This window comes from Budorcas taxicolor, chromosome 3 (genome assembly GCF_023091745.1).
Source record: "Budorcas taxicolor isolate Tak-1 chromosome 3, Takin1.1, whole genome shotgun sequence".
Lineage (NCBI taxonomy): Eukaryota > Metazoa > Chordata > Mammalia > Artiodactyla > Bovidae > Budorcas > Budorcas taxicolor.
In genome coordinates, this window is record NC_068912.1 from 4,195,090 (window position 1) to 4,217,469 (window position 22,380).

Consider the following 22,380-nt stretch of genomic DNA (forward strand, 5'->3'; position numbering starts at 1 on the left):
TTTGCCCTGCTTCATTTTGTTCTCCAACGCCAAACTTGCCCGTTACTCCAGGCATCTCTTGACTTCCTACTTTTGCATTCCAGTCCCCTGTGATGAAAAGGACATCATCTTTTTGGTGTTAGTTCTAGAAGGTCTTGTAAGTTTCCATAGAACCATTCAACTTCAACTTCTTTGGCGTTAGTGGTTGGGGCATAGACTTGGATTACTGTGATATTGACTGTTTTGCCTTGGATACAAACATTGATAAATCTGTTATTTTTGAGATTGCACCCAAGTACAGCATTTTGTATTTTTTTTTTTTTACTATGAGGACTCCTCCATTTCTTGTAAAGGATTCTTGCCCACAGTAGTAGATGTAATGGTCATTTGAGTTAAATTCACCCATTCCCATCCATTTTAGTTCAGTGATTCCTGAAATGTCAGTGTTCACTCTTGCCATCTCCTGTTTGACTGCTTCCCGCTTACTTTGACTCATGGACCTAACATTCCAGGTTCCTATGCAATACTGTTCTTTACAGCGTCAGACTTTACTTCCATCACCAGCCTCATCTACAACTGGGCTTTGTTTTTGCTTTGGTTCTGCCTCTTCATTCTTTCTGGAGCTATTTCTCCACTCTTCTCCAGTAGCGTATTGGGCACCTGGAGAGTTCATCTTTCAGTGACATTTCTGTTTGCCTTTTCATATTGTTCATGGGCTCTCAAGGGAAGAATACTGAAGTGGTTTGCTATTCCCTTCTCCAGTGAACCACGTTTTGTCAGACCTCTCCCATGACCCAGATCTCTCCCACCTCACCCATTACCCATGTGTCTTGGGTGGCCCTACACGGCCATGGCTCATAGTTTTATTGAGTTGGACAAGGCTGTGATGCAAGTGATCAGTTTGGTTAGTTTTCTGTAATTGTGGTTTCCATTCTGTCTGCCCTCTGATGGATAAGGATAAGAGTCTTATGGAAGCTTCCTGATGGGAGGGACTGGCTGTAGGAGAATCTGGGTTTTGCTCTGATGGGCAGGGCTGTGCTCAATTCAGTTCAGTTCAGTCACTCAGTCATGTCTGACTCTTTGCAACCCCATGGACTGCAGAATGCCAGGCCTCCCTGACCATCACCAACCCCCAGAGTTTACTCAGACTCATGTCCATTAAGACAGTGATGCCATCCAACCATCTCATGTTCTGTTATCCCCTTCTCCTCCCACCTTCAATCTTTCCCAGCATCAGGGTCTTTTCAAATGAGTTGGCTCTTCCCATCAGATGGCCAAAGTATTGGAGTTTCAGCTTCACCATCAGTCCTTCCAATAAACATTCAGGGCTGATTTCCTTTAGGATGGACTGGTTGGATCTCCCTTCAGTCCAAGGGACTCTCAAGAGTCTTCTGCACACCACATTTCAAAAGCATCAGTTCTTTGGCTCTCAGCTTTCTTTATAGTACAACTCTCATATCCGTACATGACTGCCGGGCGCCAGTGTGAGGAATCCCGCCCGTGACAAGGTCATGAGGAAGGAAGCTGACATACGCAAGGTGTGCTCAGACTTCAGGGCCCCCTCTGGAAATTCCTAAGCATGTACCCCAACAAAAATCTGCCGGTTTTTGTGCTCTGCTTTTCCACTCTTCTGACATTCTCTGGAAAAAGTCAATTCAGGGCTTTAGTCTTCTGCATTTGAAACAGTGTTTCAATCCAAAAACCCCTCTGATGGCTTTCTAGCCTGCCTGCAGGACTCCTACAGCTGCGCCTGTGATTGTTTGAGGCCTCCTGACCACAGGAGGCACGGGAAGCTTAAAACATCCTAGGAACGTAGGGGCTTCCGAGGAGCCAAAATCATTAGAATAGGACTGATTAAAGGCTTCATTTCTTGATTCAATGCTTGCTGCTAAATTTTCATATCCTTTATTTTTAGATATAGTTGGTATATAGAAAAACAAGTAGTAGACCTGGTATGAGCAACATTAGATCTTTGAGTTAAGTACCTTCTTTGTTATAACCCACTGCGCTTTTGTTCTATAGAGATGCAACTTTAGCGCTTTAAGGAGATGCAGATGAAAGAAAAACACTTCAGGGGAAACGAAATTAACATTCATTCAGGAAGAGAGCCAAAAAGTGTTAACATGCCTCTCGGCCAGAAGATGATGTAAATCACCTGAGACCTTTTGTATACAAAATGATATACAGAAAGAGTCTGGGCTGCGAACGCTACATAATTTTGTGTTACCCATTGATCTCCATGTTTTATCAAAAGTATAAAAGGCCTTCTGAACAATAAAGGATTGGACTAGTCTCTCGGCCTGGTTTCTTGAGAATCTGGCTCCCCCCCACCCCCACCCCTGTCTCTCTCTCTCTTCTTCTCTCCCTTTCCCTCTCTCTGCTCTTTACTTTAATTTCAGGCTGAATCTCCACGTGGGGCGCGGAGGCTCGCCAGGTCTATTTACTTGCCCTGGCTGTTAAGACCCGCGCGAAAGGGAGCCTAAGGCGAGGCACCCTTAGATATTCAAGCGGGCGCCGGTGGCCCAACGTAGATGGTGCAAATTCCTTGTCTGGAATTTTATTGGTCTTCCACGTAACCCAAGCTATTCAGCCCTCTTCTTCCACTTAATTCTCCTACTACACTATTGCTTCTTAATCTAATCTTATATTAATAAATAAGCAAGTCTTTTCACGCCAACGCTGTCCACCCTTCGAATTCCCTGGATCCACCGGGGCTGGACCCCAGCACATGACTACTGGAAAAACCATAGCTTTGACTAGATGGACCTTTGTTAGCAAAGTAGTGTATCTGCTTTTTAATAAACTATCTAGGTTGGTCATAACTTTTCTTCCAAGGAGCAAGCGTCTTTTAATTTCATGGCTGCAGTCAGCATCTGGAATGATTTTGCTGCTGCTCCTGCTGCTAAGTCGCTTCAGTTATGTCCGACTCTTTGTGACCCCATAGATGGCAGCCCACCAGGCTCCCCCATCCCTGGGATTCTCTAGGCAAGAATACTGGAGTGGGTTGCCATTTCCTTTTCCAACGCATGAAAGTGAAAAGTGAAAGTGAAGTCGCTCAGTCGTGTCTGACTGCTAGCGACCCCATGGACTGTAGCCCACCAGGCTCCTCCATCCATGGGATTTTCCAGGCAAGAGTACTGGAGTGGGGTGCCATTGCCTTCTCTGGGAATGATTTTGGAGCCCCCCAAAATAAAGTCTGTTACTGTTTCCTCTGTTTCCCCATTTATTTGCCATGAAGTGATAGGACACTGAAAGATGAGCTCCCCAGGTTGGTAGGTGCCCAATATTCCACTGGAGATCAGTGGAGAAATAACTCAGAAGGAATGAAGAGGCAGAGCCAAAGCAAAAACAACAGCCAGTTGTGGATGTGACTGGTGATGGAAGTAAAGTCCGATGCTATAAAGAGCGATACTGCATAAGAACCTAGAATCCATCCTAGGTCCATGAAATCAAGGCAAGTTGGAAGTGGTCCAACAAGAGATGGCAAGAGTGAACATCAACATTTTAGGCATCAGAGAACTAAAATGGACTGGAATGGGTGAATTTAACTCAAATGACAATTATGCCTACTACTGTTGGCAAGAATCCCTTAGAAGAAATGGAGTAGCCCTCATAGTCAAAAAAAGAGTCTGAAATGCAATCTCAAAAATGACAGAATGATCTCTGTTCATTTCCAAGGCAAACCATTCAGTATCACAGTAATCCAAGTCTATACACCGACCAGCAGAAGCTGGAGAATCTGAAGTTGAATGATTTTATGAAGACCTATGCTAAGTCACTTCAGTCGTGTCCAAAACTCTGTGCGACCCCATAGATGGCAGCCCACCAGGCTCCCCCATCCCTGGGATTCTCCAGGCAAGAACACTGGAGCGGGTTGCCATTTCCTTCTCCAATGCACGAACGTGAAAAGTGAAAGTGAAGTCGCTCAGTCATGTCTGACCCTCAGCAACCCCATGGACTGCAGCCTTCCAGGCTCCTCTGTCCATGGGACTTTCCAGGCAAGAGTACCTATAAGACCTTCTAAAACTAACACTAAAAAATTATGTCCTTTTCATTATAGGGGACTGGAATGCAAAAGTAGGAAGTCAAGAGTTACCTGTAGTAAACGGCAAACTTGGCCTTGGAGTACAGAATGAAGCAGGGCAAAAGCTAACAGAGTTTTGCCAAGAGAAGGCACTGGTCATAGCAAACACCCTCTTCCAACAACACAAGAGAAGACTCTGTACATGGACATTGACCATATGGTCAATACCAAAATCAGATTGATTATTTTCTTTGTAGCTGAAGATGGAGAAGCTCTATACAGTCAGCCGAAACAAGAGTGGGAGCTGACTGTGGGTCAGATCATGAACTCCTTATTGTCAAATTCAGACTTAAATTGAAGAAAGCAGGGGAAATCACTGGACCATTTAAGTATGACCTAAATCAAATCCCTTATGATTATACAGTGGAAGTGACAAATAGATTCAGGCAATTAGATCTGATAGAGTGCCTGAAGAACTATGGACGGAGGTTTTTGACACTGTACTGGAGGCAGTGATCAAGACCATCACCAAGAAAAAGAAATGCAAAAAGGCAAAATGGTTGTTTGAGGAGGCCTTACAAATAGCTATGAAAAGAAGAGAAGCAAAAGGCAAAGGAGAAAAGAAAAAATATACCCATTTGAATGCAGAGTTTCAAAAAATAGCAAGGAGATATAAGAAAGCCTTCCTCAGTGATCGGTGCAAAGAAATAGAGGCAAACATTAGAACGGGAAAGACTAGAGATTTCATCAAGAAAATTAGAGATACCAAGGGAACTTTTCATGCAACAATGGGCACAATAAGGACAGAAATTGTATGAACCTAACAGAAGCAGAAGATATTAAGAAGAGGTGGCAAGAATACACAGAACTGTACAAAAAAGGTCTTCACGACCCAGATAATCATGATGGTATGATCATCACCTAGAGCCAGACATCCTGGAATGTGAAGTCAAGCGGGCCTTAGGAAGCATCACTATGAACAAAGCTAGTGGAGGTGATGAAATTCCAGTTGAGCTATTTCAAATCCTGAAAGATGATGCTGTGAAAGGGCTCTGGTCAGTAAATCTTTAATCCAGTTTTCTGTTGTTGGGTGGGGCTGTGTTCCCTTTCTGTAGTTTGACCTGAGGCCAAACTATGGTAGAGGTTATGGTGACCTCCTTTCAAAGGCCTTATGCCCAACGGGTGGATTCTGTGCCCCTGACCCCATGGCAGGCTACTGTCGATTTTGCCCCTCCTAACACTCCGGTGGCTCAGAGGTTAAAGCGTCTGCCTGGAATGAGGGAGACCCTGGTTCGATCCCTGGGTCGGGAAGATTCCCTGGAGAAGGAAATGGCAACCCACTCTAGTACTCTTGCCTGGAGAATCCCGTGGAGGGAGGAGCCTGGTGGGCTGCAGTCCATGGGGTCACAGAGTCGGACACGATTGAGCGACTTCCCTTTCACTTTCTTTCACTTTCACCACCTAGCTGGGGCTTCTCCTTTGCCCTTGGATGTGGGGTATCTCTTTTGGTGGAATCCAACATTCTCCTGTCAATGGTTGTTCAGTGGTGAGTTAGTTGCAATTTTGGAGTTCTCACAAGAGAAGATGAGTGCACGTCCTTCTACTCTGCCATCTTGTATAAAACTGTGAGAGTCAACCTTGGGTATAGGGGTTGGTACAGGTAAAATTATGTTTTTATTAAGCATCTTATACATAGCAGTGTATGTATGCCAACCTTCTTCTAGTCTTAATTATTGTATTTTGGGTTTTCTTTGTCATGGTTTTCTCTCCTATCCTTTTTATGGAAACATAACTGGATGGTACTGATGAGACTGTCAGTGGAATGAATGTCAGCACAAAAAAGAAATTCAAATTGTGATTTAAGGGAAGTGAATTTCATCCACAGTTAAGTTCATTTCAGTCGCTCAGTCATGTCTGACTCTGCGACCCCATGGACTGCAGCATGCCAGGCTTCCCTGTCCATTACCAACTCCCAAAGCTTGCTCAAACTCATGTCCATCAAATTGGTAATGCCATCCAACCATCTCATCCTCTGTCGTCCCCTTCTCCTCCTGCCTTCAGTCTTGACCAGCATCAGGGTCTTTTCCAAGGAGTCAGTTATTTGCATCAGGTGGCCAACGTATTGGAGTTTCAGCTTCAGCATCAGTCCTTCCAATGACCATTCAGGACTGATTTCCTTTAGGATGGACTGCTTTGATCTCCTCGCAATCCAAGGGACTCTCAAGAGTCTTCTCCAATAGCACAGTTCAGAAGCATTAATTCTTTGGCACTCAGCTTTCTTTATTTCATCCTAGCTGAGCCCAAGTATGGAAGTAGCTAGTAATTCTATAATAATTTCTATAGCTACTGGAAGTTGGTTGACACTGGTGAATTAATCTCTGAAAAATGGAAAGACAGGCCTCAGCATGTATGTTAATACATTGCATCACTTTGTTCTGTATACTTTAGATACAAACTACTTAAAAGTAATTATTAGTCTTCGGAGTGTTCAATGTGGTGGTATATGTGGAGGATACAAAGATGATTTAGATTTGGTCTCTATAGAAGGGATGCAAAATTATAACGATGGTAATTAGCTAGAATTTATGAAATTCTCACCATGAGTTTAGTACTATGCTGCTGCTGCTAAGTCGCTTCAGTCGTATCCGACTCTGTGCAACCCCAGAGATGGCAGCCCACCAGGCTCCCCCGCCCCTGGGATTCTCCAGGCAAGAACACTGGAGTGGGTCGACATTTCCTTCTCCAATGCATAAAGGTGAAAAGTGAAAGTGAAGTCGCTCAGTTGTGTCCGACTCTTAGCAACCCCATGGACTGCAGCCCACCAGGCTTCTTCATCCATGGGATTTTCCAGGCAAGAGTACTGGAGTGGGGTGCCATTGCCTTCTCCATTAGTACTGTAAATACTGTATATAAATTACCCATATAATTATTTTAACTATCCTATTAGGTAGGTGCTATTTGACAAACCAAAGCAATGTAGAGGCATCTTGGCTCAGACTACTAGCTAGTACATGATGGAGCAAAATATTGAGGCCAAGGCACTGCCCTTAACCACTCTGTTCTAGTGCCCATAATGGAATTTCATCTATTTATTTATTTTGCTATTCTGCAAGGCATGTGGTATCCACAGCCAGGGATCGAACCCATGCCCCCTGCAGTGGAAGCGTGGAGTCTTAACCACTGGGTCACCAGGGAAGTCCCCCATAATGAAATTTTGATATTAGTCCAGTACAGTTTTTTTTAAAAATCTGAGCATTTGTAATTTTGTTTTTGTTAAACGGTTGGAGAATAACGTCGAGCAACATATACAATTGTCTTCTAACTTGAATACACTTGAATAACTAAAACATTGGAGGTCGACAAGGAGGTGCTCTGGGCATTTGGAAAGGGATGAAATTGACTTGGGAAGGAGCTGAGGGAGGCTTCAGGACAAGATAAATTTGGATCTTTTTAGTGGAGAATTATGGAAACAAAAGAAGGTTTCGCCCTGCCCCCAGTCATTCCTTGGCTAAGTACTCTGTTTTATTTTATTCTTAACAATTTAACATGTTAGCAGCTACATTATGTTTTTCTTTCCTCTTTCTCTCTCTTCTCCCGCTAGGGATAGGAGATCAGTGACTTCCTGGACCTTGTCCATTCCTCCTTATCCTGGGTCAAGTATCTGTACACAGTAGGCACACTCATGTGTGGCTGTTGAATGACAGGAATTTCGTATGAGAACTGTGAGTTTCTTAACCAGTGGAAACATATAATAAGTTCATGAACACCCAAGAAGCATAATAAAGTAAAAATATTTAAAATATCTCACATTTTTATGCTATTTTACAAATTTTTTTTCAAAGTTCTTTTACCTATTCTTACTGCTGAGTTCATAATACCATCAGGGTAGCTCTTTATTCCCCTGATTTTACAAATTAGGAAGGTGGGGCTCAGAGAAGTTAAGTCATTTGCCTTAGGTCACACAGCAGATGAGTGGTGGATGTAATATCGGAGGCTAGGTGTCTGACTTCACTTGGCCCTTTTCTTTTGAGTCTATCAGTGGTTTATAGAATGGTCTAGAGTCTGAAGACACAGGCCTGACTGGGTATTGGCCTTGGTTTGTCTTTCCAAACCAGCAGAGGGCCTGGCAGAACCAGAACATCTAGACCAAGGGGGTAGGCAGTCAGATCAGCTGTGGCTCTCTAGGCAAATTCTCTCTGTGATTAAGTCCGCAACGAATTCGTCCTAATATTTAGAATGTTTTAGCCAATTCACCCCAGCTCCCCAGTCACCTAGAGGATTGTTGGTCTGGGTCTTTTTAACTTAGATAATTAACCCTTTGTCTTCCATTCCAGATGATTTTATCCTCCTGAAGACTGGTGATCAATGCAGCAAAACTGGATTATGCCAAAGAGATATGGTGTTCAGTCCACTTAAGTCAGTTCCTGAGTTTGGAGCAAACACACGCAAACCTTAATAATATAACCAAATACAGTGTCATGCACATCACACCCCTTGCCTAGTGAGCCATCAGGTTAGCAGATTAATGAGCTTTTATTGAGACTGAGAGACTTCCCAGGTGGCTCAGTGGTAGGTAAAGAATCTGCCTACCAACAGGAGATGTGGGTTTGAACCCTGACTTAGGAAGATCCTCTGCGGAAGAAAATGGCAACCCACTCCAGTATTCTTGCCTGGAAAAGTCCATGGACAGAGGAGCATGGCGGGCTACAGTCCGTGGGGTCGCAGAGTCGGAGATGACTTAGCGATGAAACAGCAGTTGAGACTGAAAGCAGAACCCCAAATATCTGATTTGACTTGTTATGAGCTTCCTGACCTTCTCTAAGTCGGGCTGAATCAAAAAGAACAAGTTACGGTTTATGCATCCATGCTTGATTGGAATACAGTGGTGGTGGTGGAGAGGTGTTTTCTGATGTCCTGATCATCAAAATTTCCAGTACTGGCAAAGCTATGCATAGTTCCATTGAACATTTACCTCTGCTTATCAGTTGGGGTTGCATGTGGCCATCTTTTCATTAAAAAGGGGAGGACAAAGAGGTGGGAAAACTCAGAGAGGAAAAGATACAGAGTGTGCGTGCCTGTATAGAAGGGAGAGGGAGTGAGGCAGGGTAAATGTCAGCAGAAAGCCTATCGAAATGTGAAAAGACCCCAAACTGATGCAGATCCGCGGAAATTCCACCAGTCCAGCAGTACTGTCTCTGTTCCCGACAAACCTCCCAGGCTCAAGGGGAACTTCAGGAACACCAGCCAGCCAAGCAAAGCAAAAGGAGAGGGTGCTAGGCTGGGTGGGGTGGGGGGGCGCCTGCATTCTCAGAGTGGAGACCGAGCTCTCCTGGGGGGATAACCTGGAAGTCTGAGCTGGGTGCCCCTCTCCCTCTGCTTGGCACAGGAGCCTCCATCCACAGTGGACATGGCTGAACAGAGGGGTTCTTCTTGGGACCCCTTATCCGTGGTCTGCTCAGGAGTGTAGCCCTGCTCCTGTCTGTCCTGATCTTGAAATGCTAGGTGCCCCATGACTGAGGATCCTCCCAGAGTGAGGGTTGGAGTGGCAGGCTGTGCCTGGGGAGAGTGGGGTGGAGTGAGGGGAACCAGGATTTAAAATAAGGTCTGTCCTTTTCGGACGGAAAAGAATGGCTTTTCCAGCAGGAGCTCAGAGTGGAAGATCTGTCACCCTTCTCTCTCCTCACTCTTTAATAACACTGATGCTGCCTTACCTGGTGCTGCAAGTCCCAGGTATCCTTGGATCATCACAACCCTGGGAGGTAGAGGAGGCAGGAGAGGGAAGATGGAAGCGGAAGACAGAGCATCCCAGCTGTGTGCCTTTCGGCAAAATATCACTCACCTCCCTGGGGCCTGGTTTACTCATGTGTAGTTTAAAAAAAAGGGGGGACGGATAATAACACAATTCCTGCCTCCTAGTGTTCCAACAGAAACAAGGAAATAATGCAATTGTAAAGTGAAGCTGTCAAGTGTTAGTTAAGGGAAAGGGCTGTTGTTTCAAGGAGACACAGCTGAGTAGCAAAACCAAAACTAGAATCCAGGTCTCCTGTTTCATGGCCAGAGTTACCTTCCACCACTCCATCTGCTCTTTGGATACCAAGAGTGGTCTTTCAGTGGTTACAGGAGACCTGGCACCTAAACTGCCCCCACTCCTGGGCCAGGACCCACACAGGTGACTGTCATTTGTTTATGCCTTATTTTCTGGGTAAAAAGTCTGAATCTCTGCTCCCTGCGGGAGTGTTTCTCACCTGGGCTTGGAAGTAGGCAAGCTTGGCGTGAAACCTGGCCCCACCACCTGGATCCTGTGTGTTGGGGGAGGTTCCTGACGCTTTCCGAAGCTGTGATTATTCCTTAGGTAGGAGAGGAATTCTCCCAGTGCCTGCCATGCTGTGTTGCCATGGAGATGAGGTGAAATGTTTGCCCTGGACACAGACTGACACCTAACTGGTGCTTGGGCTGTGGGCCTTTTCTTCTTTTCTCAGGTCCCTTGTCCAGTGCTGAGACTTGAGAGGCTTCCTCAGCCCAGTCTGCAAAGCGGGCCTGGGGGCCGGGCGGCATCATCCGCATGTAGATACTGGTGTCTGCTTTCCTGGACCACGGGGCCCTTACCCTGGCTCCACACTTTTCCCGTGTAGCTCCAGCCACGGAACTCCCCCCAGCTCTCATCATTGCTAATGACATTGGCTCAGGAACGTCTGGGCCCCAGGAGAAAGCTCCACGAGGCCTCTCCACCCTGCTGTTCTTCCCCAGATGTGCACACCCTCTGAGGCCCTGAGCGCCCCCTACTGGCCAGCATGCACATTCTTTCCCCTTTTCTCCAGTCTCGGGCTGAGCCCTTTTCCCTGTGCCTGTCTGGACCCACTCCTCCTTCCTCCCTTACATTTAGGCTCCTGCCTTCACTAGCTCCTCCGGCTCATTGACACCCGCCTTCCTCAATGCCTTTATTTTTAAAAATTGAAGTATAGTTGATTTATAGTACTGTGTCAGTCTCAGGTGTACAGCAGTGATTTAGCTATACATACATATATATTCTTTTTCAGGTTCATTTCCGTTATAGTTTATTACAAGATATTGAGTATAGTTCCCCGTGCAATATCGTAGGACCTCGTTGTTTATTTTGTATATGGTAAAAGTGTAGAGCTGTATAGTATAAATATCAGTTCAGTTCAGTTCAGTCGCTCAGTCGTGTCCGACTCTTTGCGACCCCATGAATCGCAGCACGCCAGGCCTCCCTGTCCATCACCAACTCCCGGAGTTCACTCAGATTCACGTCCATCGAGTCGGTGATGCCATCCAGCCATCTCATCCTCTGTCGTCCCCTCCTCCTCCTGCCCCCAATCCCTCTCAGCATCAGAGTCTTTTCTAATGACTCAACTCTTCGCATGAGGTGGCCAAAGTACTGGAGTTTCAGCTTTAGCATCATTCCTTCCAAAGAAATCCCAGGGCTGATCTCCTTCAGAAGGGACTGGCTGGATCTCCTTGCAGTCCAAGGGACTCTCAAGAGTCTTCTCCAACACCGCAGTTCAAAAGCATCCATTCTTCGGCGCTCAGCCTTCTTCACAGTCCAACTCACATCCATATAATACTACACATATAGTGTTATCAATATATAGTGTATCTGCTAATCCCAAACTCCTAATTTATCCCTTCCTTCTTTCCCCTTCTATATGCCTCCATTTTTATTGATAGTCTTTTTTACCATGCCTAAAACTCATAACCAAATACTATGTTATGTTTATTGTTTGACACATGCGAACTCTCTCACATGCTCACTGTCTGTTCCTTGAGAGCAAGGGGTCGCCTCTGATCTCTGTCATCCCCGGGGCTGAGCACCTGGTGATGTGCAAGTGGACTGTATATTCAATGAGCCTCACTTGCCAGGCCCAGGTCTTGCTCCCCTGCTATTTGACGTTCTCTCTTGACACAAAACACCCTCTCTGTCCTTTGCTGCCTGGCAGCTTCTGTGCATTGCCTGTCATTCACTTGCACCTCCAGTGACACCTGTATGTATTCTGTTGCGTTCCCAGCCTCCTCCTCCAGCTCCTGTAAGCAGAGTTATTATTTTGGCACTTGATCGTTCTCCTCTGTTAATCTGGGATCTGTAAGAGCAGAAGCCGAATCTCCATCATCTCTGTAGCCTAGAATTGTCCTTCTGCAGTGCCTGACACGGGAGCCCACGATAGATGCTGAGTGGATGCTGATGCAAAGTCCAAGGCAAATCTACAGAAATGTGATTTGGGTCTGAGCTGAGACCTTCTTGAAGGACTCTGTATAAGGCAGTTTCCAACTGTAGCTACAGGGACATCACTATTCTAGAGAGCTTTACCTCCTGCCTCTTGAATGTGAAATGCTGCCTTGCGTCTATGCTCAGGGAGAGTGGAATTCTGATCCTCTAGCACAGGGCAGTGACTGAAATAGTTTCCTATGTTTTCTGTCCTCATAAATTCCTCCCTTGCTTCTTTCCCTCCCCCTCCACCCACCACAAGTCCCAGAGTCTTCCTCTTCTCCCCTGCCTGAAGGACATTTATGAGGATCATCACGGGGGTGAGGACCATCACGGGGGGAGCATCTGAGCCTTGTTCCTGCCTCTCCTTTCCCTCACTTGAGGGTCTCTGGTCCCCCTCCCTCACCCTCGCCTCCTGGGCCAAGCTCTGATATCTCTTGCCCAGTTTATGGGCCGTTGGGATTTTTCCAACAACCTGAAATGAATCTGGGAGGCCCCACAGGTAGTACAGCCTGTCTCGGAGCCATAAACCACGGCTGATCTTTTCATCTGCCATTGCTTATGTCACGAATGAGTGGGAGGACCAGGCAAAGGGAAGCTATAGCCCCTGAGCCATTCCAGATTTTCTTTTTTACAAGAAAGCGGGAAAAAAGGCCCTGAGAAACATGCTCCAAGCAAATTTTGTGCCAAGCAAATTCATTTCAGCCTGGTAGGCTGTGCGTGGAGACTTAATCTCTGGACTTTCCCTCGAGGAGTCAGATTTATGCTGCGTTTGTGTCTAAATGGCCTCCAGGGATGCTGACATTTGTTGTTGGAGACAGCAAGTGGTGTTCCTTTCATCTCCACTGAGGGGTGTCAGCTTAAATTATGAGGGATCGCTCTGGCCTGCATCTGGGTGTGGGAGCCTCTGGTGAGGCAAGGGGCCAGCCCTCCCTCCGCTCCCGCGACGTCTCTGCTGTTAGAAGGGTTTTCTTCATCTTCTGCTCTATGGTACTCCTGCTGGCCCAGTGAGAAATCTCCTGGCTCATTTAGAACTTTCCTTTCTCTTGGACAAATCGTTAAGTGTGTATTTGAGGCACTGCAGACTTGCATGGAGAAGTTGGCATCAGAGGCAGGCAGCCCTCCCCTGCTGGAGGAGGCGGCAGGAGCCTGTGTTAACATCCCAGGAGTGGCCTGGAAATTCCCCGAAAGAGTCAGAGGGCACTGTTGCGCTCATGTTCACCACCTGGCAGGCTGAAGCCAGCGATGGTCTGCATTCCCCCTGGCAGCTGGGTCGCGACATCTGTCTGCATTTTTGGAGATGCCCAGAGGCACTCCATTCCTCCGTCTTCAGACTCTCTCTTGCTCAGATCTGCCAAGACACCTGAAATTTCACAGTGGTCAATGTTTGGTTGGAGGTATTTCCTGTTCCATGTCTGTACATTGCTGACTGTGCCAGAGGACGCATCAAACTATGGCAGTCACTGACTCCTCAGTGTTGGGCAGTGCTTCCTGCTCCAGAGTCACAGCCTGAAAGCCTGGCGCACAGGATATGTACGTCTTGATGGAGAACAGGTCAGGAGCGGTCCAGGGCAGGGGTCAGCACACTATGGCATGCAGGCCAAGTCTGGCTGGGTGCCTGTTTGGAAAATAGTTTTATTGGCACCCAGCCACGCCTCTTCATCCCGTCTGTGCTGCATTCATGCTACACGGCAGAGCTGAGTGGTTGCAATAGAGACCATAAGACCTGCAAAGAGTGAAATATTTTACTCCCTGGCCTTTGACCAAAAAAGTCTGCAGATGCCTGCTCTAGAGCATCTGATGTTTCTTGGAAGGCAAAGTGGGGCCCCTTAGGAGACAGGAGAAAGACTGAACAGCAACAAGGAGGAGTCACAGGGAGAAAATGCGCCACAAAAATGACAGAGGCACTCCCGGCTCAGATCTTCATCTCATCCTCCCTCTCCTCCCACGTCTGCCCGTCCTCCTCCTCCTCCTCCTCTGAAGGCAAATGTTTTCATCGCTCCTCTCAGGGATGTAGAGGGAATGAGTGAGCAGCTGCTTGTGATGCCGCCCTAGCAGACGGTTCTTGTTGCCCTCCTCCCAGCTGTTCCATGATGGGATCTCGGGAAATGTGCACGTGCCTTAGCAGGGGGGAGTCCAGAGTACACAGACAGCAGGGGCCCCAGCCGACCACTGCTGGGGCTCTGAACAAACTTCACTCATCACATCTTCCTTCTGGAACCAGCCCTGATGCCCTCTCCCTCTCTTTTCCTCCTCACAAGCACTTGCACACTCACTTTCTATAAAACCAACTCACAGTGCAAGCTAGGGTCATGTCTGCAAAGCGAGAGGAGTGAATGCTCGCACTTAAAACCATAACTCAGACTCCCATCAAGGTGCAACTGTTAAGAGAAAACGCAGATCTCAGATTAAGAACACATCCTTTGAAATGATGATGATGATTTACTACGTACCTATCATACCTAGACAGTGCTAAACCCTTTACATATATCATCTCATTTAATTCCAACAACACTGTCACCTTCTCCAATAAAAAAATTGAGTCTTGGGAATTGCTTGACAATCACACATCATCACCGACAAGGCCAGAATTGAAACCCGAGTTCCTATGGCTCCGGAGCCCACGCTTGTGGACACCGTACCATCATGCTCTTCTGAATGGTGTCAGCATCTATGAGCCATTATCATGGAACCTAGCATTATTTTAGATTTTGCATTTTCAGTAGTTGCATCATCCTAGTCATCAGTATGCCTTTGTATCAAGCTATGTGACTGTAAAAGAACCAGACTGACTCTGTGAGACATTTGCAAATACCATTTTATGGACAAAACAGGTAAAAGACATGTAGGTTCTGAAGGTGATACAACTGCATTTTAAAATCAGTTCTGTGCTTTGGATTGCTCAGCCATTTGTTCCAGACTCAGTAACCTTGTAGTCATCTGCCTTGCAGGAGAGCTGCCCAATGCTTGGCATGGGGTGTCAGCCCCATTGCCTCAGAAGTAGTACCCAAAGCATCAACAGTATCAGAGGAGCATCTTTTGATCCCAAAGAATCCACTCAGAATTATTGGCTTCACAAAAGACTAAGTCTGGGGAGTCTCTGAGCAGTGGGATGTAGGGCCCAGTGAGGATGAATCTGCACCATCAATGGCCTCCTTTTTCCTACCTTTTCTCTCCTTGTGTGATCTTCTTAGTTCCCCAAGCCTTTTAGTTCTTACATGTTTTTTTCTTCTTGCCATTCTGAAAACCTCCTTCTAGAGAGATCCTAAAACCCCTTACATCTGGCTTAGATCAGCTTACTGAATTCTCCCCTGGGAAAAGAAGCCAAAGAGTTAAAGAGGCCAGAGTGGCCAATCCTTGTCATGAAGATTCTTCTTTAATCTCACCTTCATCCATCTTTTAGGTTTTATCATTTGTACTCTCATAGGGAGTAAGGCAGAGAGGAAAAGATGTCCTTCCCATAACATCTAATAGAAGCCTGCTCTGTGCCTCCGTGTTAGCTGCTTTGGGTATTCTTATCTCCAGGGCAGGCTCAGTGAAGGGCATCCCTTACACAGGTTTGAACTTAAAACAAGAGGACAGAGCTGGAAGGAGACCCAGGTCTGCCTGTGTCAGACTGTTCAGTTACATTGCAAGGGTCATGCCATCAGGGAACTCACAGGTTCATCTTCCTTCACATTCAGACTGTATGTCTAAAAGTTCATAGAGGAAAGCTTCTTAGCCATTGTCTTTCAGATAAAAATAAGGTTTTTTTGGCTCTAGCAGAGTCAAAAAGTAGGATTAAACTAAGTCTAAACTCAAACATGGTATGCAAAAAAGCATCTTTCCAGAGGAGGTTGGGATGAAGTAGTAGGATGTGGAGCTCACACCCAGTGGGTCCCCTCATCCTAGATTTCTTGAAGTGGCCAGAAGGGGACCAGAATGAGGGGACTGGAGCCAAGGAAGCTCTTGGGACAAAGGTTTCTCCCGGAGGAAAGAGGGCAGCTGAGCTGTGTAAGGACCCAGAGAGAAATGAGGGTCTTACTAGGGTAATGTGAGCACAAAACTGCCTGTGGCTTAATGCCAAAAGTAGGAAGGAATCTCTCTTACAGGGGTTTTTCCTAGATCCTGGAAGCATCTTCTCAGAAGTGTGAAATCTGTGGTATGTAAAAGGTAGCCTGGGAATGAATGTCATATGTACTAGAGGCTTTATTTCCTTCAGGTTACTCCTTGTATTGATCACTGCTGATAAAGTTGAAATAAACACATAGTTACTTTACTAGAGAATTATTTATTTTATAGACAGGCAGTTTTGACTAACTGCCTTTTATCTGTCTCTGCACGTAGTTTTATGCTGGTCTTCTGCGGCCTTTTTTTTTTTTTCCCCCCACTTTTTTTTTTTATGATTTTTTTTTCAATTAAAAAATTTTTTTTTAATTTTTATTTTTACTTTATTTTACTTTACAATACTGTATTGGTTTTGCCATACATTGACATGAATCCACCATGGGTGTACATGAGTTCCCAAACATGAACCCCCCTCCCACCTCCCTCCCCATAACATCTCTCTGGGTCATCCCCGTGTACCAGCCCCAAGCATGCTGTATCCTGCATCGGACATAGACTGGCAATTCGATTCTTACATGATAGTATACATGTTTCAATGCCATTCTGCCAAATCATCCCACCCTCTCCCTCTCCCACCGAGTCCAAAAGTCCACTATACACATCTGTGTCTCTTTTGCTGTCTTGCATACAGGGTCATCATTGCCATCTTTCTAAATTCCATATATATGTGTTAGTATACTGTATTGGTGTTTTTCTTTCTGGCTTACTTCACTCTGTATAATCGGCTCCCGTTTCATCCATCTCATCAGAACTGATTCAAATGTATTCTTTTTAATGGCTGAGTAATACTCCATTGTGTATATGTACCATAGCTTTCTTATCCATTCATCTGCTGATGGACATCTAGGTTGTTTCCATGTCCTGGCTATTATAAACAGTGCTGCGATGAACATTGGGGTACATGTGTCTCTTTCAATTCTGGTTTCCTCGGTGTGTATGCCCAGCAGTGGGATTGCTGGGTCATAAGGCAGTTCTATTTGCAATTTTTTAAGGAATCTCCACACTGTTCTCCATAGTGGCTGTACTAGTTTGCATTCCCGCCAACAGTGTAGGAGGGTTCCCTTTTCTCCACACCCTCTCCAGCATTTATTGCTTGCAGATTTTTGGATCATTCTGCAGCCTTTTAAACAGTATTGTTTTTTACCTCCTGGCAGTGGCTAGTATTTCAGTCATAGTATCTAGAAGTTATATATAACTTATCCAGGTCAAGAAAACTATACAAACTATTAGTACACTAATAACCAGTGCTTACCGAGCCTTTATTATACGCTTATCAGTCTTCTGAATGCCTTCTTGGTAACCTCATTTAATCCTCAGATAACCTCAGTGAAGTGTTCTCCTCTATCCCGATTTTACAGAGAAGGAAATTGATCCACAGAGAGTTACGTCACTTGCTCAAGGCCACACAGCTGGTAAATGTGGAGCTGGGACAACATCCTGGGAGGAAGTTCTGAGCTGTGGTGGTGGACTTCCTGGTTCCTATCTCCAAGTTTCAGAAGTTTTCCCTTAGCCCCTTCCTGGGGGCTTTGGGATCAATACCACACAGGTTGTTTCATTCATATCTTAAGTCATCCTCAGAACGTGGACCTGAGTGTCTTATTATGGAATAACATACAACTCCAGGTAGCAGCCTTGAGGGACCCAACATATTACTTCTGCTTCTTTCAGGGAAAAGTGATGATGAGGAAAGTCTTTGCAAGTCAGCCCACGGGGCAGGGAAAGGAGCCTCTGAGGACAGCAAGGACCATAAGCGCCCCAAACGTCCCAGAACCATCTTGACAACCCAACAGAGGAGAGCATTCAAGGCCTCGTTTGAAGTATCCTCCAAGCCATGCAGGAAGGTACAGAGGGGAGGAAGGGAAGAAAGGGGATAAGGCCCCTCTCCTCTGTGTGTAACCTGGACTCCTGTGGGGAGTCGATGGGCACCTGGGAGGGATCAGGGTGGGGAGTGCTGTTCAGACAGTCTGGGCGGGTGGCCTTGAGCCCCATTGGAGGCTCCAGGGATCCCTGTAGTTGTGGTGGGGGCAGTGGTAGAATCTCCTTTTGCTTTTTGGCATGGACCATTCCAACTGGCTACTTCCTCTTACCTTTCATTTCATGGAGAGCAATGGGGAGAATAATAAGGAGTTCCATTTGGGGTATAGGTCAAGATGTTACAATAGAAGAAAAATACAGTGGATTGTAGCGTATGTTCTTTTTTTGGTCCGGTTCGTTCTGCTTAAGGTGGTGATTTTGGCATTCATCCATGTTGTCCACCCATTTTTGTTGTTGCATGGTATTCCATAGGTATACCGTGGGCTGCTTGTCCCTTTCCCTGTTGATGGGCATGTGGGTTGTTTCCAGTTTGGGGCTGTTACAGACAGGGCTGCCGTGAACAAATATGTAAAAACAATGATACAGTGACTTAATAAGAGTTCATGTTGCTCTCACATCATAGTCCAGAGGTGAGCAACACAAGATTGGCCGAGAAACTCTGTCTCATCACATGTGTCTAAGGGACTGCTCCAGATGTCACCATTTTTTTGCAGCTACCATGGTGGAAAAAGAGGGAGTAGGGCAGGGGATGGGAGGCAAGCAGTTTCTTTCTAAAGAACATACACACCCTGGGATTTTTTTGCATCACTCTCACTTGTTGGCTAGAATTTAATCCCGTGATTACAAATGGACCTGGGAAATGAGTCCATCTGGGTATCTATATAAATTCCTAAAACAGGAATTCAGTTGCTAAGAGGAAGAAAGAGAATTCATTTTGGAGACAATTAGTAGTCTCTGTCACAAATAGCTGCATTTACTTATTAAGTACCCACCATTTATTGACTCTGCCATACCAGGTACTGTCTTTTATGCAACAAAGATAAGAAAAGAAAGGTTCTTGAAATTGAATTGAAATTCATAGAAGAAAGACATTTAAAAATTTTTAGCATTGTTTTTCCTCTCTCCCTCTGTGTAGGAATCAGTTTTTGCTGCAGTAACAAAATCTTAGCAGCTCCAACAAACATTTATTTCCCACTGCTAGGCTGTGGGTTGGCTGCTGGTTCAGGGTCAGGTCTGCCCCGCATGTCTGTCATTAAAGGGTCCATGCCACAGGAGCAGCAGCCACCTGGGGCACATGGGTCTCCTGACAATGGCAGAAGGCAAGAGGCTGAGTTCCACTGGGCATGCCCAGTGGATCTCCGTGGAGATCACTCACTTCACATCCAGTAATAGTCCATGGGCCACAGCAAGTCACGTGGGTAAGCCCACTGTGAGTGCAGCGGAAGCGCATACCCATCCAGGAGTGGGAAGGATGGTTATTTGCTGAACCATAATACATCCTCCCACCACTTCTGACTTTTGAAGTTTCAACTGCAGGATGCTTTCTTTCCTTGACCTCACTGCCCCATAAGTTCCAGCAGAAAGAGCTGGTAGAAAGTGAGCCCCAAAGTAGGCCTGCACAAGCGCCAGTTCCCACCTCCCTTGGCTGTTTGCTTGTTCTGCATGAACTAGACCCCCAGCCTCTGTGTGGCCTGTGTCCACCGCCTGTCTCCAGGCCGCCAGTAGGGAGGAGCTGTGCGCTGGGACCCTGGGGAGAAAGCGCAAGGGCCAAGACAGAGGGGCGGCCTGGAGCCGGGAGAAGGGAGTGGCCCAGGCGAGGCTTTGTGGGACAGGTGGCTTCTGAGCCGGGCCTCTGAAGGGTGGATAGGGTTTCTGCAGGTGGCTGTGGGCCCCTGCATACACTGCTGTTTAGCAGAAGGATGTGGTTTAAAAATCTGCTCTAATCATCCTGTTTCTCCTAAGCTTGAGCCTGAGTGGCATGGCAAAGGTAAACACTTCCCCAGGCCTCCAGCTTGCTCTATTTTCTATGTTTACTCAAGGAGCTCCTAAGTCTGATTTCCTCAGAATCTAACCATGAGGGGCCCGTGGGTCTCAGGGTCACTCTTGGGAGATCTGTGCCTCTTCCCTCTTCCCTTCTGGCCCGTCCCTCGCCATGTGCCTGTATGGAGGACAGATGTTTAAACCCCTCTCTGCACGAGAGGGACCTCGATTGTCCTGTCTCTTCGTAGCCCCAGGCCACGTACCCACCTCAGCCTGGTCTGCCTTGTTCTGTCAGATACCAGGTGGCTGTTGTCTTATCTTTTTTGAGAGCTCGCTGTAAATATGATTATTCCCGAGACACCCAAAGTGACCTAGAGATATAAGGGACAAAACCGAACATTTAAGTCCGTGAATTAAGATAGGAGAAGAGACCAAGCGAGAACCATTTTGCTTTTGCAACGTGATTTTTCACCCTTAGTTCTCCTTAAGTAGGTTATGGCATATACTTGGCATACAGCTGAAACACAAAAATAGATTTTGCTAGTATCTAAGAACCACTTGAAGGCCCAGGTTCCAGAGGATGAGAAACCCAGGAATACTTCTTAAAATACAAACCTGAATGAATGCTGCTTCTTCCCCTCACTTACCTGGGGAAGCACTGTCTCTCCACTGAAGGGAAGCAACGCTCTGTATTTGGGATTTTGCTGAGCATTGAATATTCCCCAGCTCCTGTGTAGGATGTGGCCTGTTGGGCTCCCTGTGCATTGCACAGGAAGTGTTCCGCCTTCTACTCTGACATGCCAATATTTCTATATTTCTAATGTTACATATTTTTAAGGTGAGGGAGACCCTGGCTGCAGAGACAGGGCTGAGCGTCCGTGTGGTTCAGGTGTGGTTCCAGAACCAGAGAGCTAAGGTAATCTGCTTCTTACTTCTGTCTCTGTATGGCCGGTTTCCTGAAATAATAGTAGAATGTTGTACTTGCCCACAAATTTTCTAACTTCAATTCATTGGATAGACTAGTGCTCTCAATTCAGAAAGTCTATGATGAGCAGTCATTTCAGCCACAGCATACTTGCAGAAGGGCATCTGTTCTAGTGGGGTGCTGTTATTTTCCTTGTGATTATGACTATTAGTCGTTTTCATGAAGCAATACCTTTCTGTGTCTTGGTAAAAGCAGATCCTTTAATTCCTATTCATTTAACCAGATGCCAGAGTTCCTCTGAAATTTCAGAGGGAAACCGACGTAGCACCCATATGATTGGTCTCTATGGCACATGGAATGGATGTCCTAACTCACCTTTCCTAGTGCCCCGCCTGTCCCTGTTAGATCATCATGTTGTCCTCTGGATCCTACCAAGGTGTGCATACCCCCGCCACGGTCTCTCATTTCTCTTAGACCTTTACTTATCTTCCTACCTGCACACATGCATGTGGTGGGCTTCCCAGGTGGCACAGTGGTAAAGAACCTGCCTGCCAATGCAGGAGACGCAGGAGACGTGGATTTGATCCCTGGATTTGGGAAGATGCCCTGAAGGAAGAAATGGTGACCCACTCCAGTACTCTTGCCCGGAAAACGCCATGGACAGAGGAGCCTGCTGGGCTACAGCCCAGGGTGTTGCAAAGGGTTGGATATGACTGAGCACACACACACACACACACACACACACACACACACACACACACACACATGTGTTAGTGGCCCATTTCTCTAGACCTCTAATCTTTAGTGGGTGATGGATTCGTATCTCATTAGCTAATCGTGATTGGTTAAGATACCATTTCCCTAATTGAATTCCTCAGACTGGGCTTCTGGTGTGTAGTCCATGGTCTTTTCTATGAAAGAATTTCATAGTTGAGAGAACCTATAGCCTATGTATTCATAAGCAGGGAGCATATTTAAAGTTCTGAGAAATCTTGCAATAAAGAAGTTTTTTAAAAATCTAATGTTCCCTACACACACAGACACATACACACACACTCACACACTCAAAAAAAACCACCTGAAGGCCCAATTTCCAGAGGATGAGAAACCCAGGAACACTTCTTGAAATACATACCTACATTTATGCTTATTTTTCTCTTCATTTACCTGGGGAATGAAGGTTTACCTAATGTTGCCACACACACACACACACACACACACACACACACACACACACACACACACACACACACACACACCCCAAGGATCTCATGGAACCTAATATTCCACAGAAGACACTTTGAGAAAGATTGGGTTGATGTGTTCCTT

General features: G+C 46.1%; 1 protein-coding gene across 1 annotated transcript in view; it reads left to right on the forward strand.

Annotated features, from left to right (window-relative positions):
* Positions 1 to 22,380, forward strand: part of LMX1A (LIM homeobox transcription factor 1 alpha) — a 171,755-nt gene that overhangs the window by 144,094 nt on the left and 5,281 nt on the right. The window contains exons 4-5 of the mRNA XM_052637803.1: positions 18,000 to 18,172; positions 20,965 to 21,042. Of these exons, the coding sequence (XP_052493763.1) occupies positions 18,000 to 18,172; positions 20,965 to 21,042 (251 nt within the window). The remainder of the gene's footprint in view (positions 1 to 17,999; positions 18,173 to 20,964; positions 21,043 to 22,380) is intronic.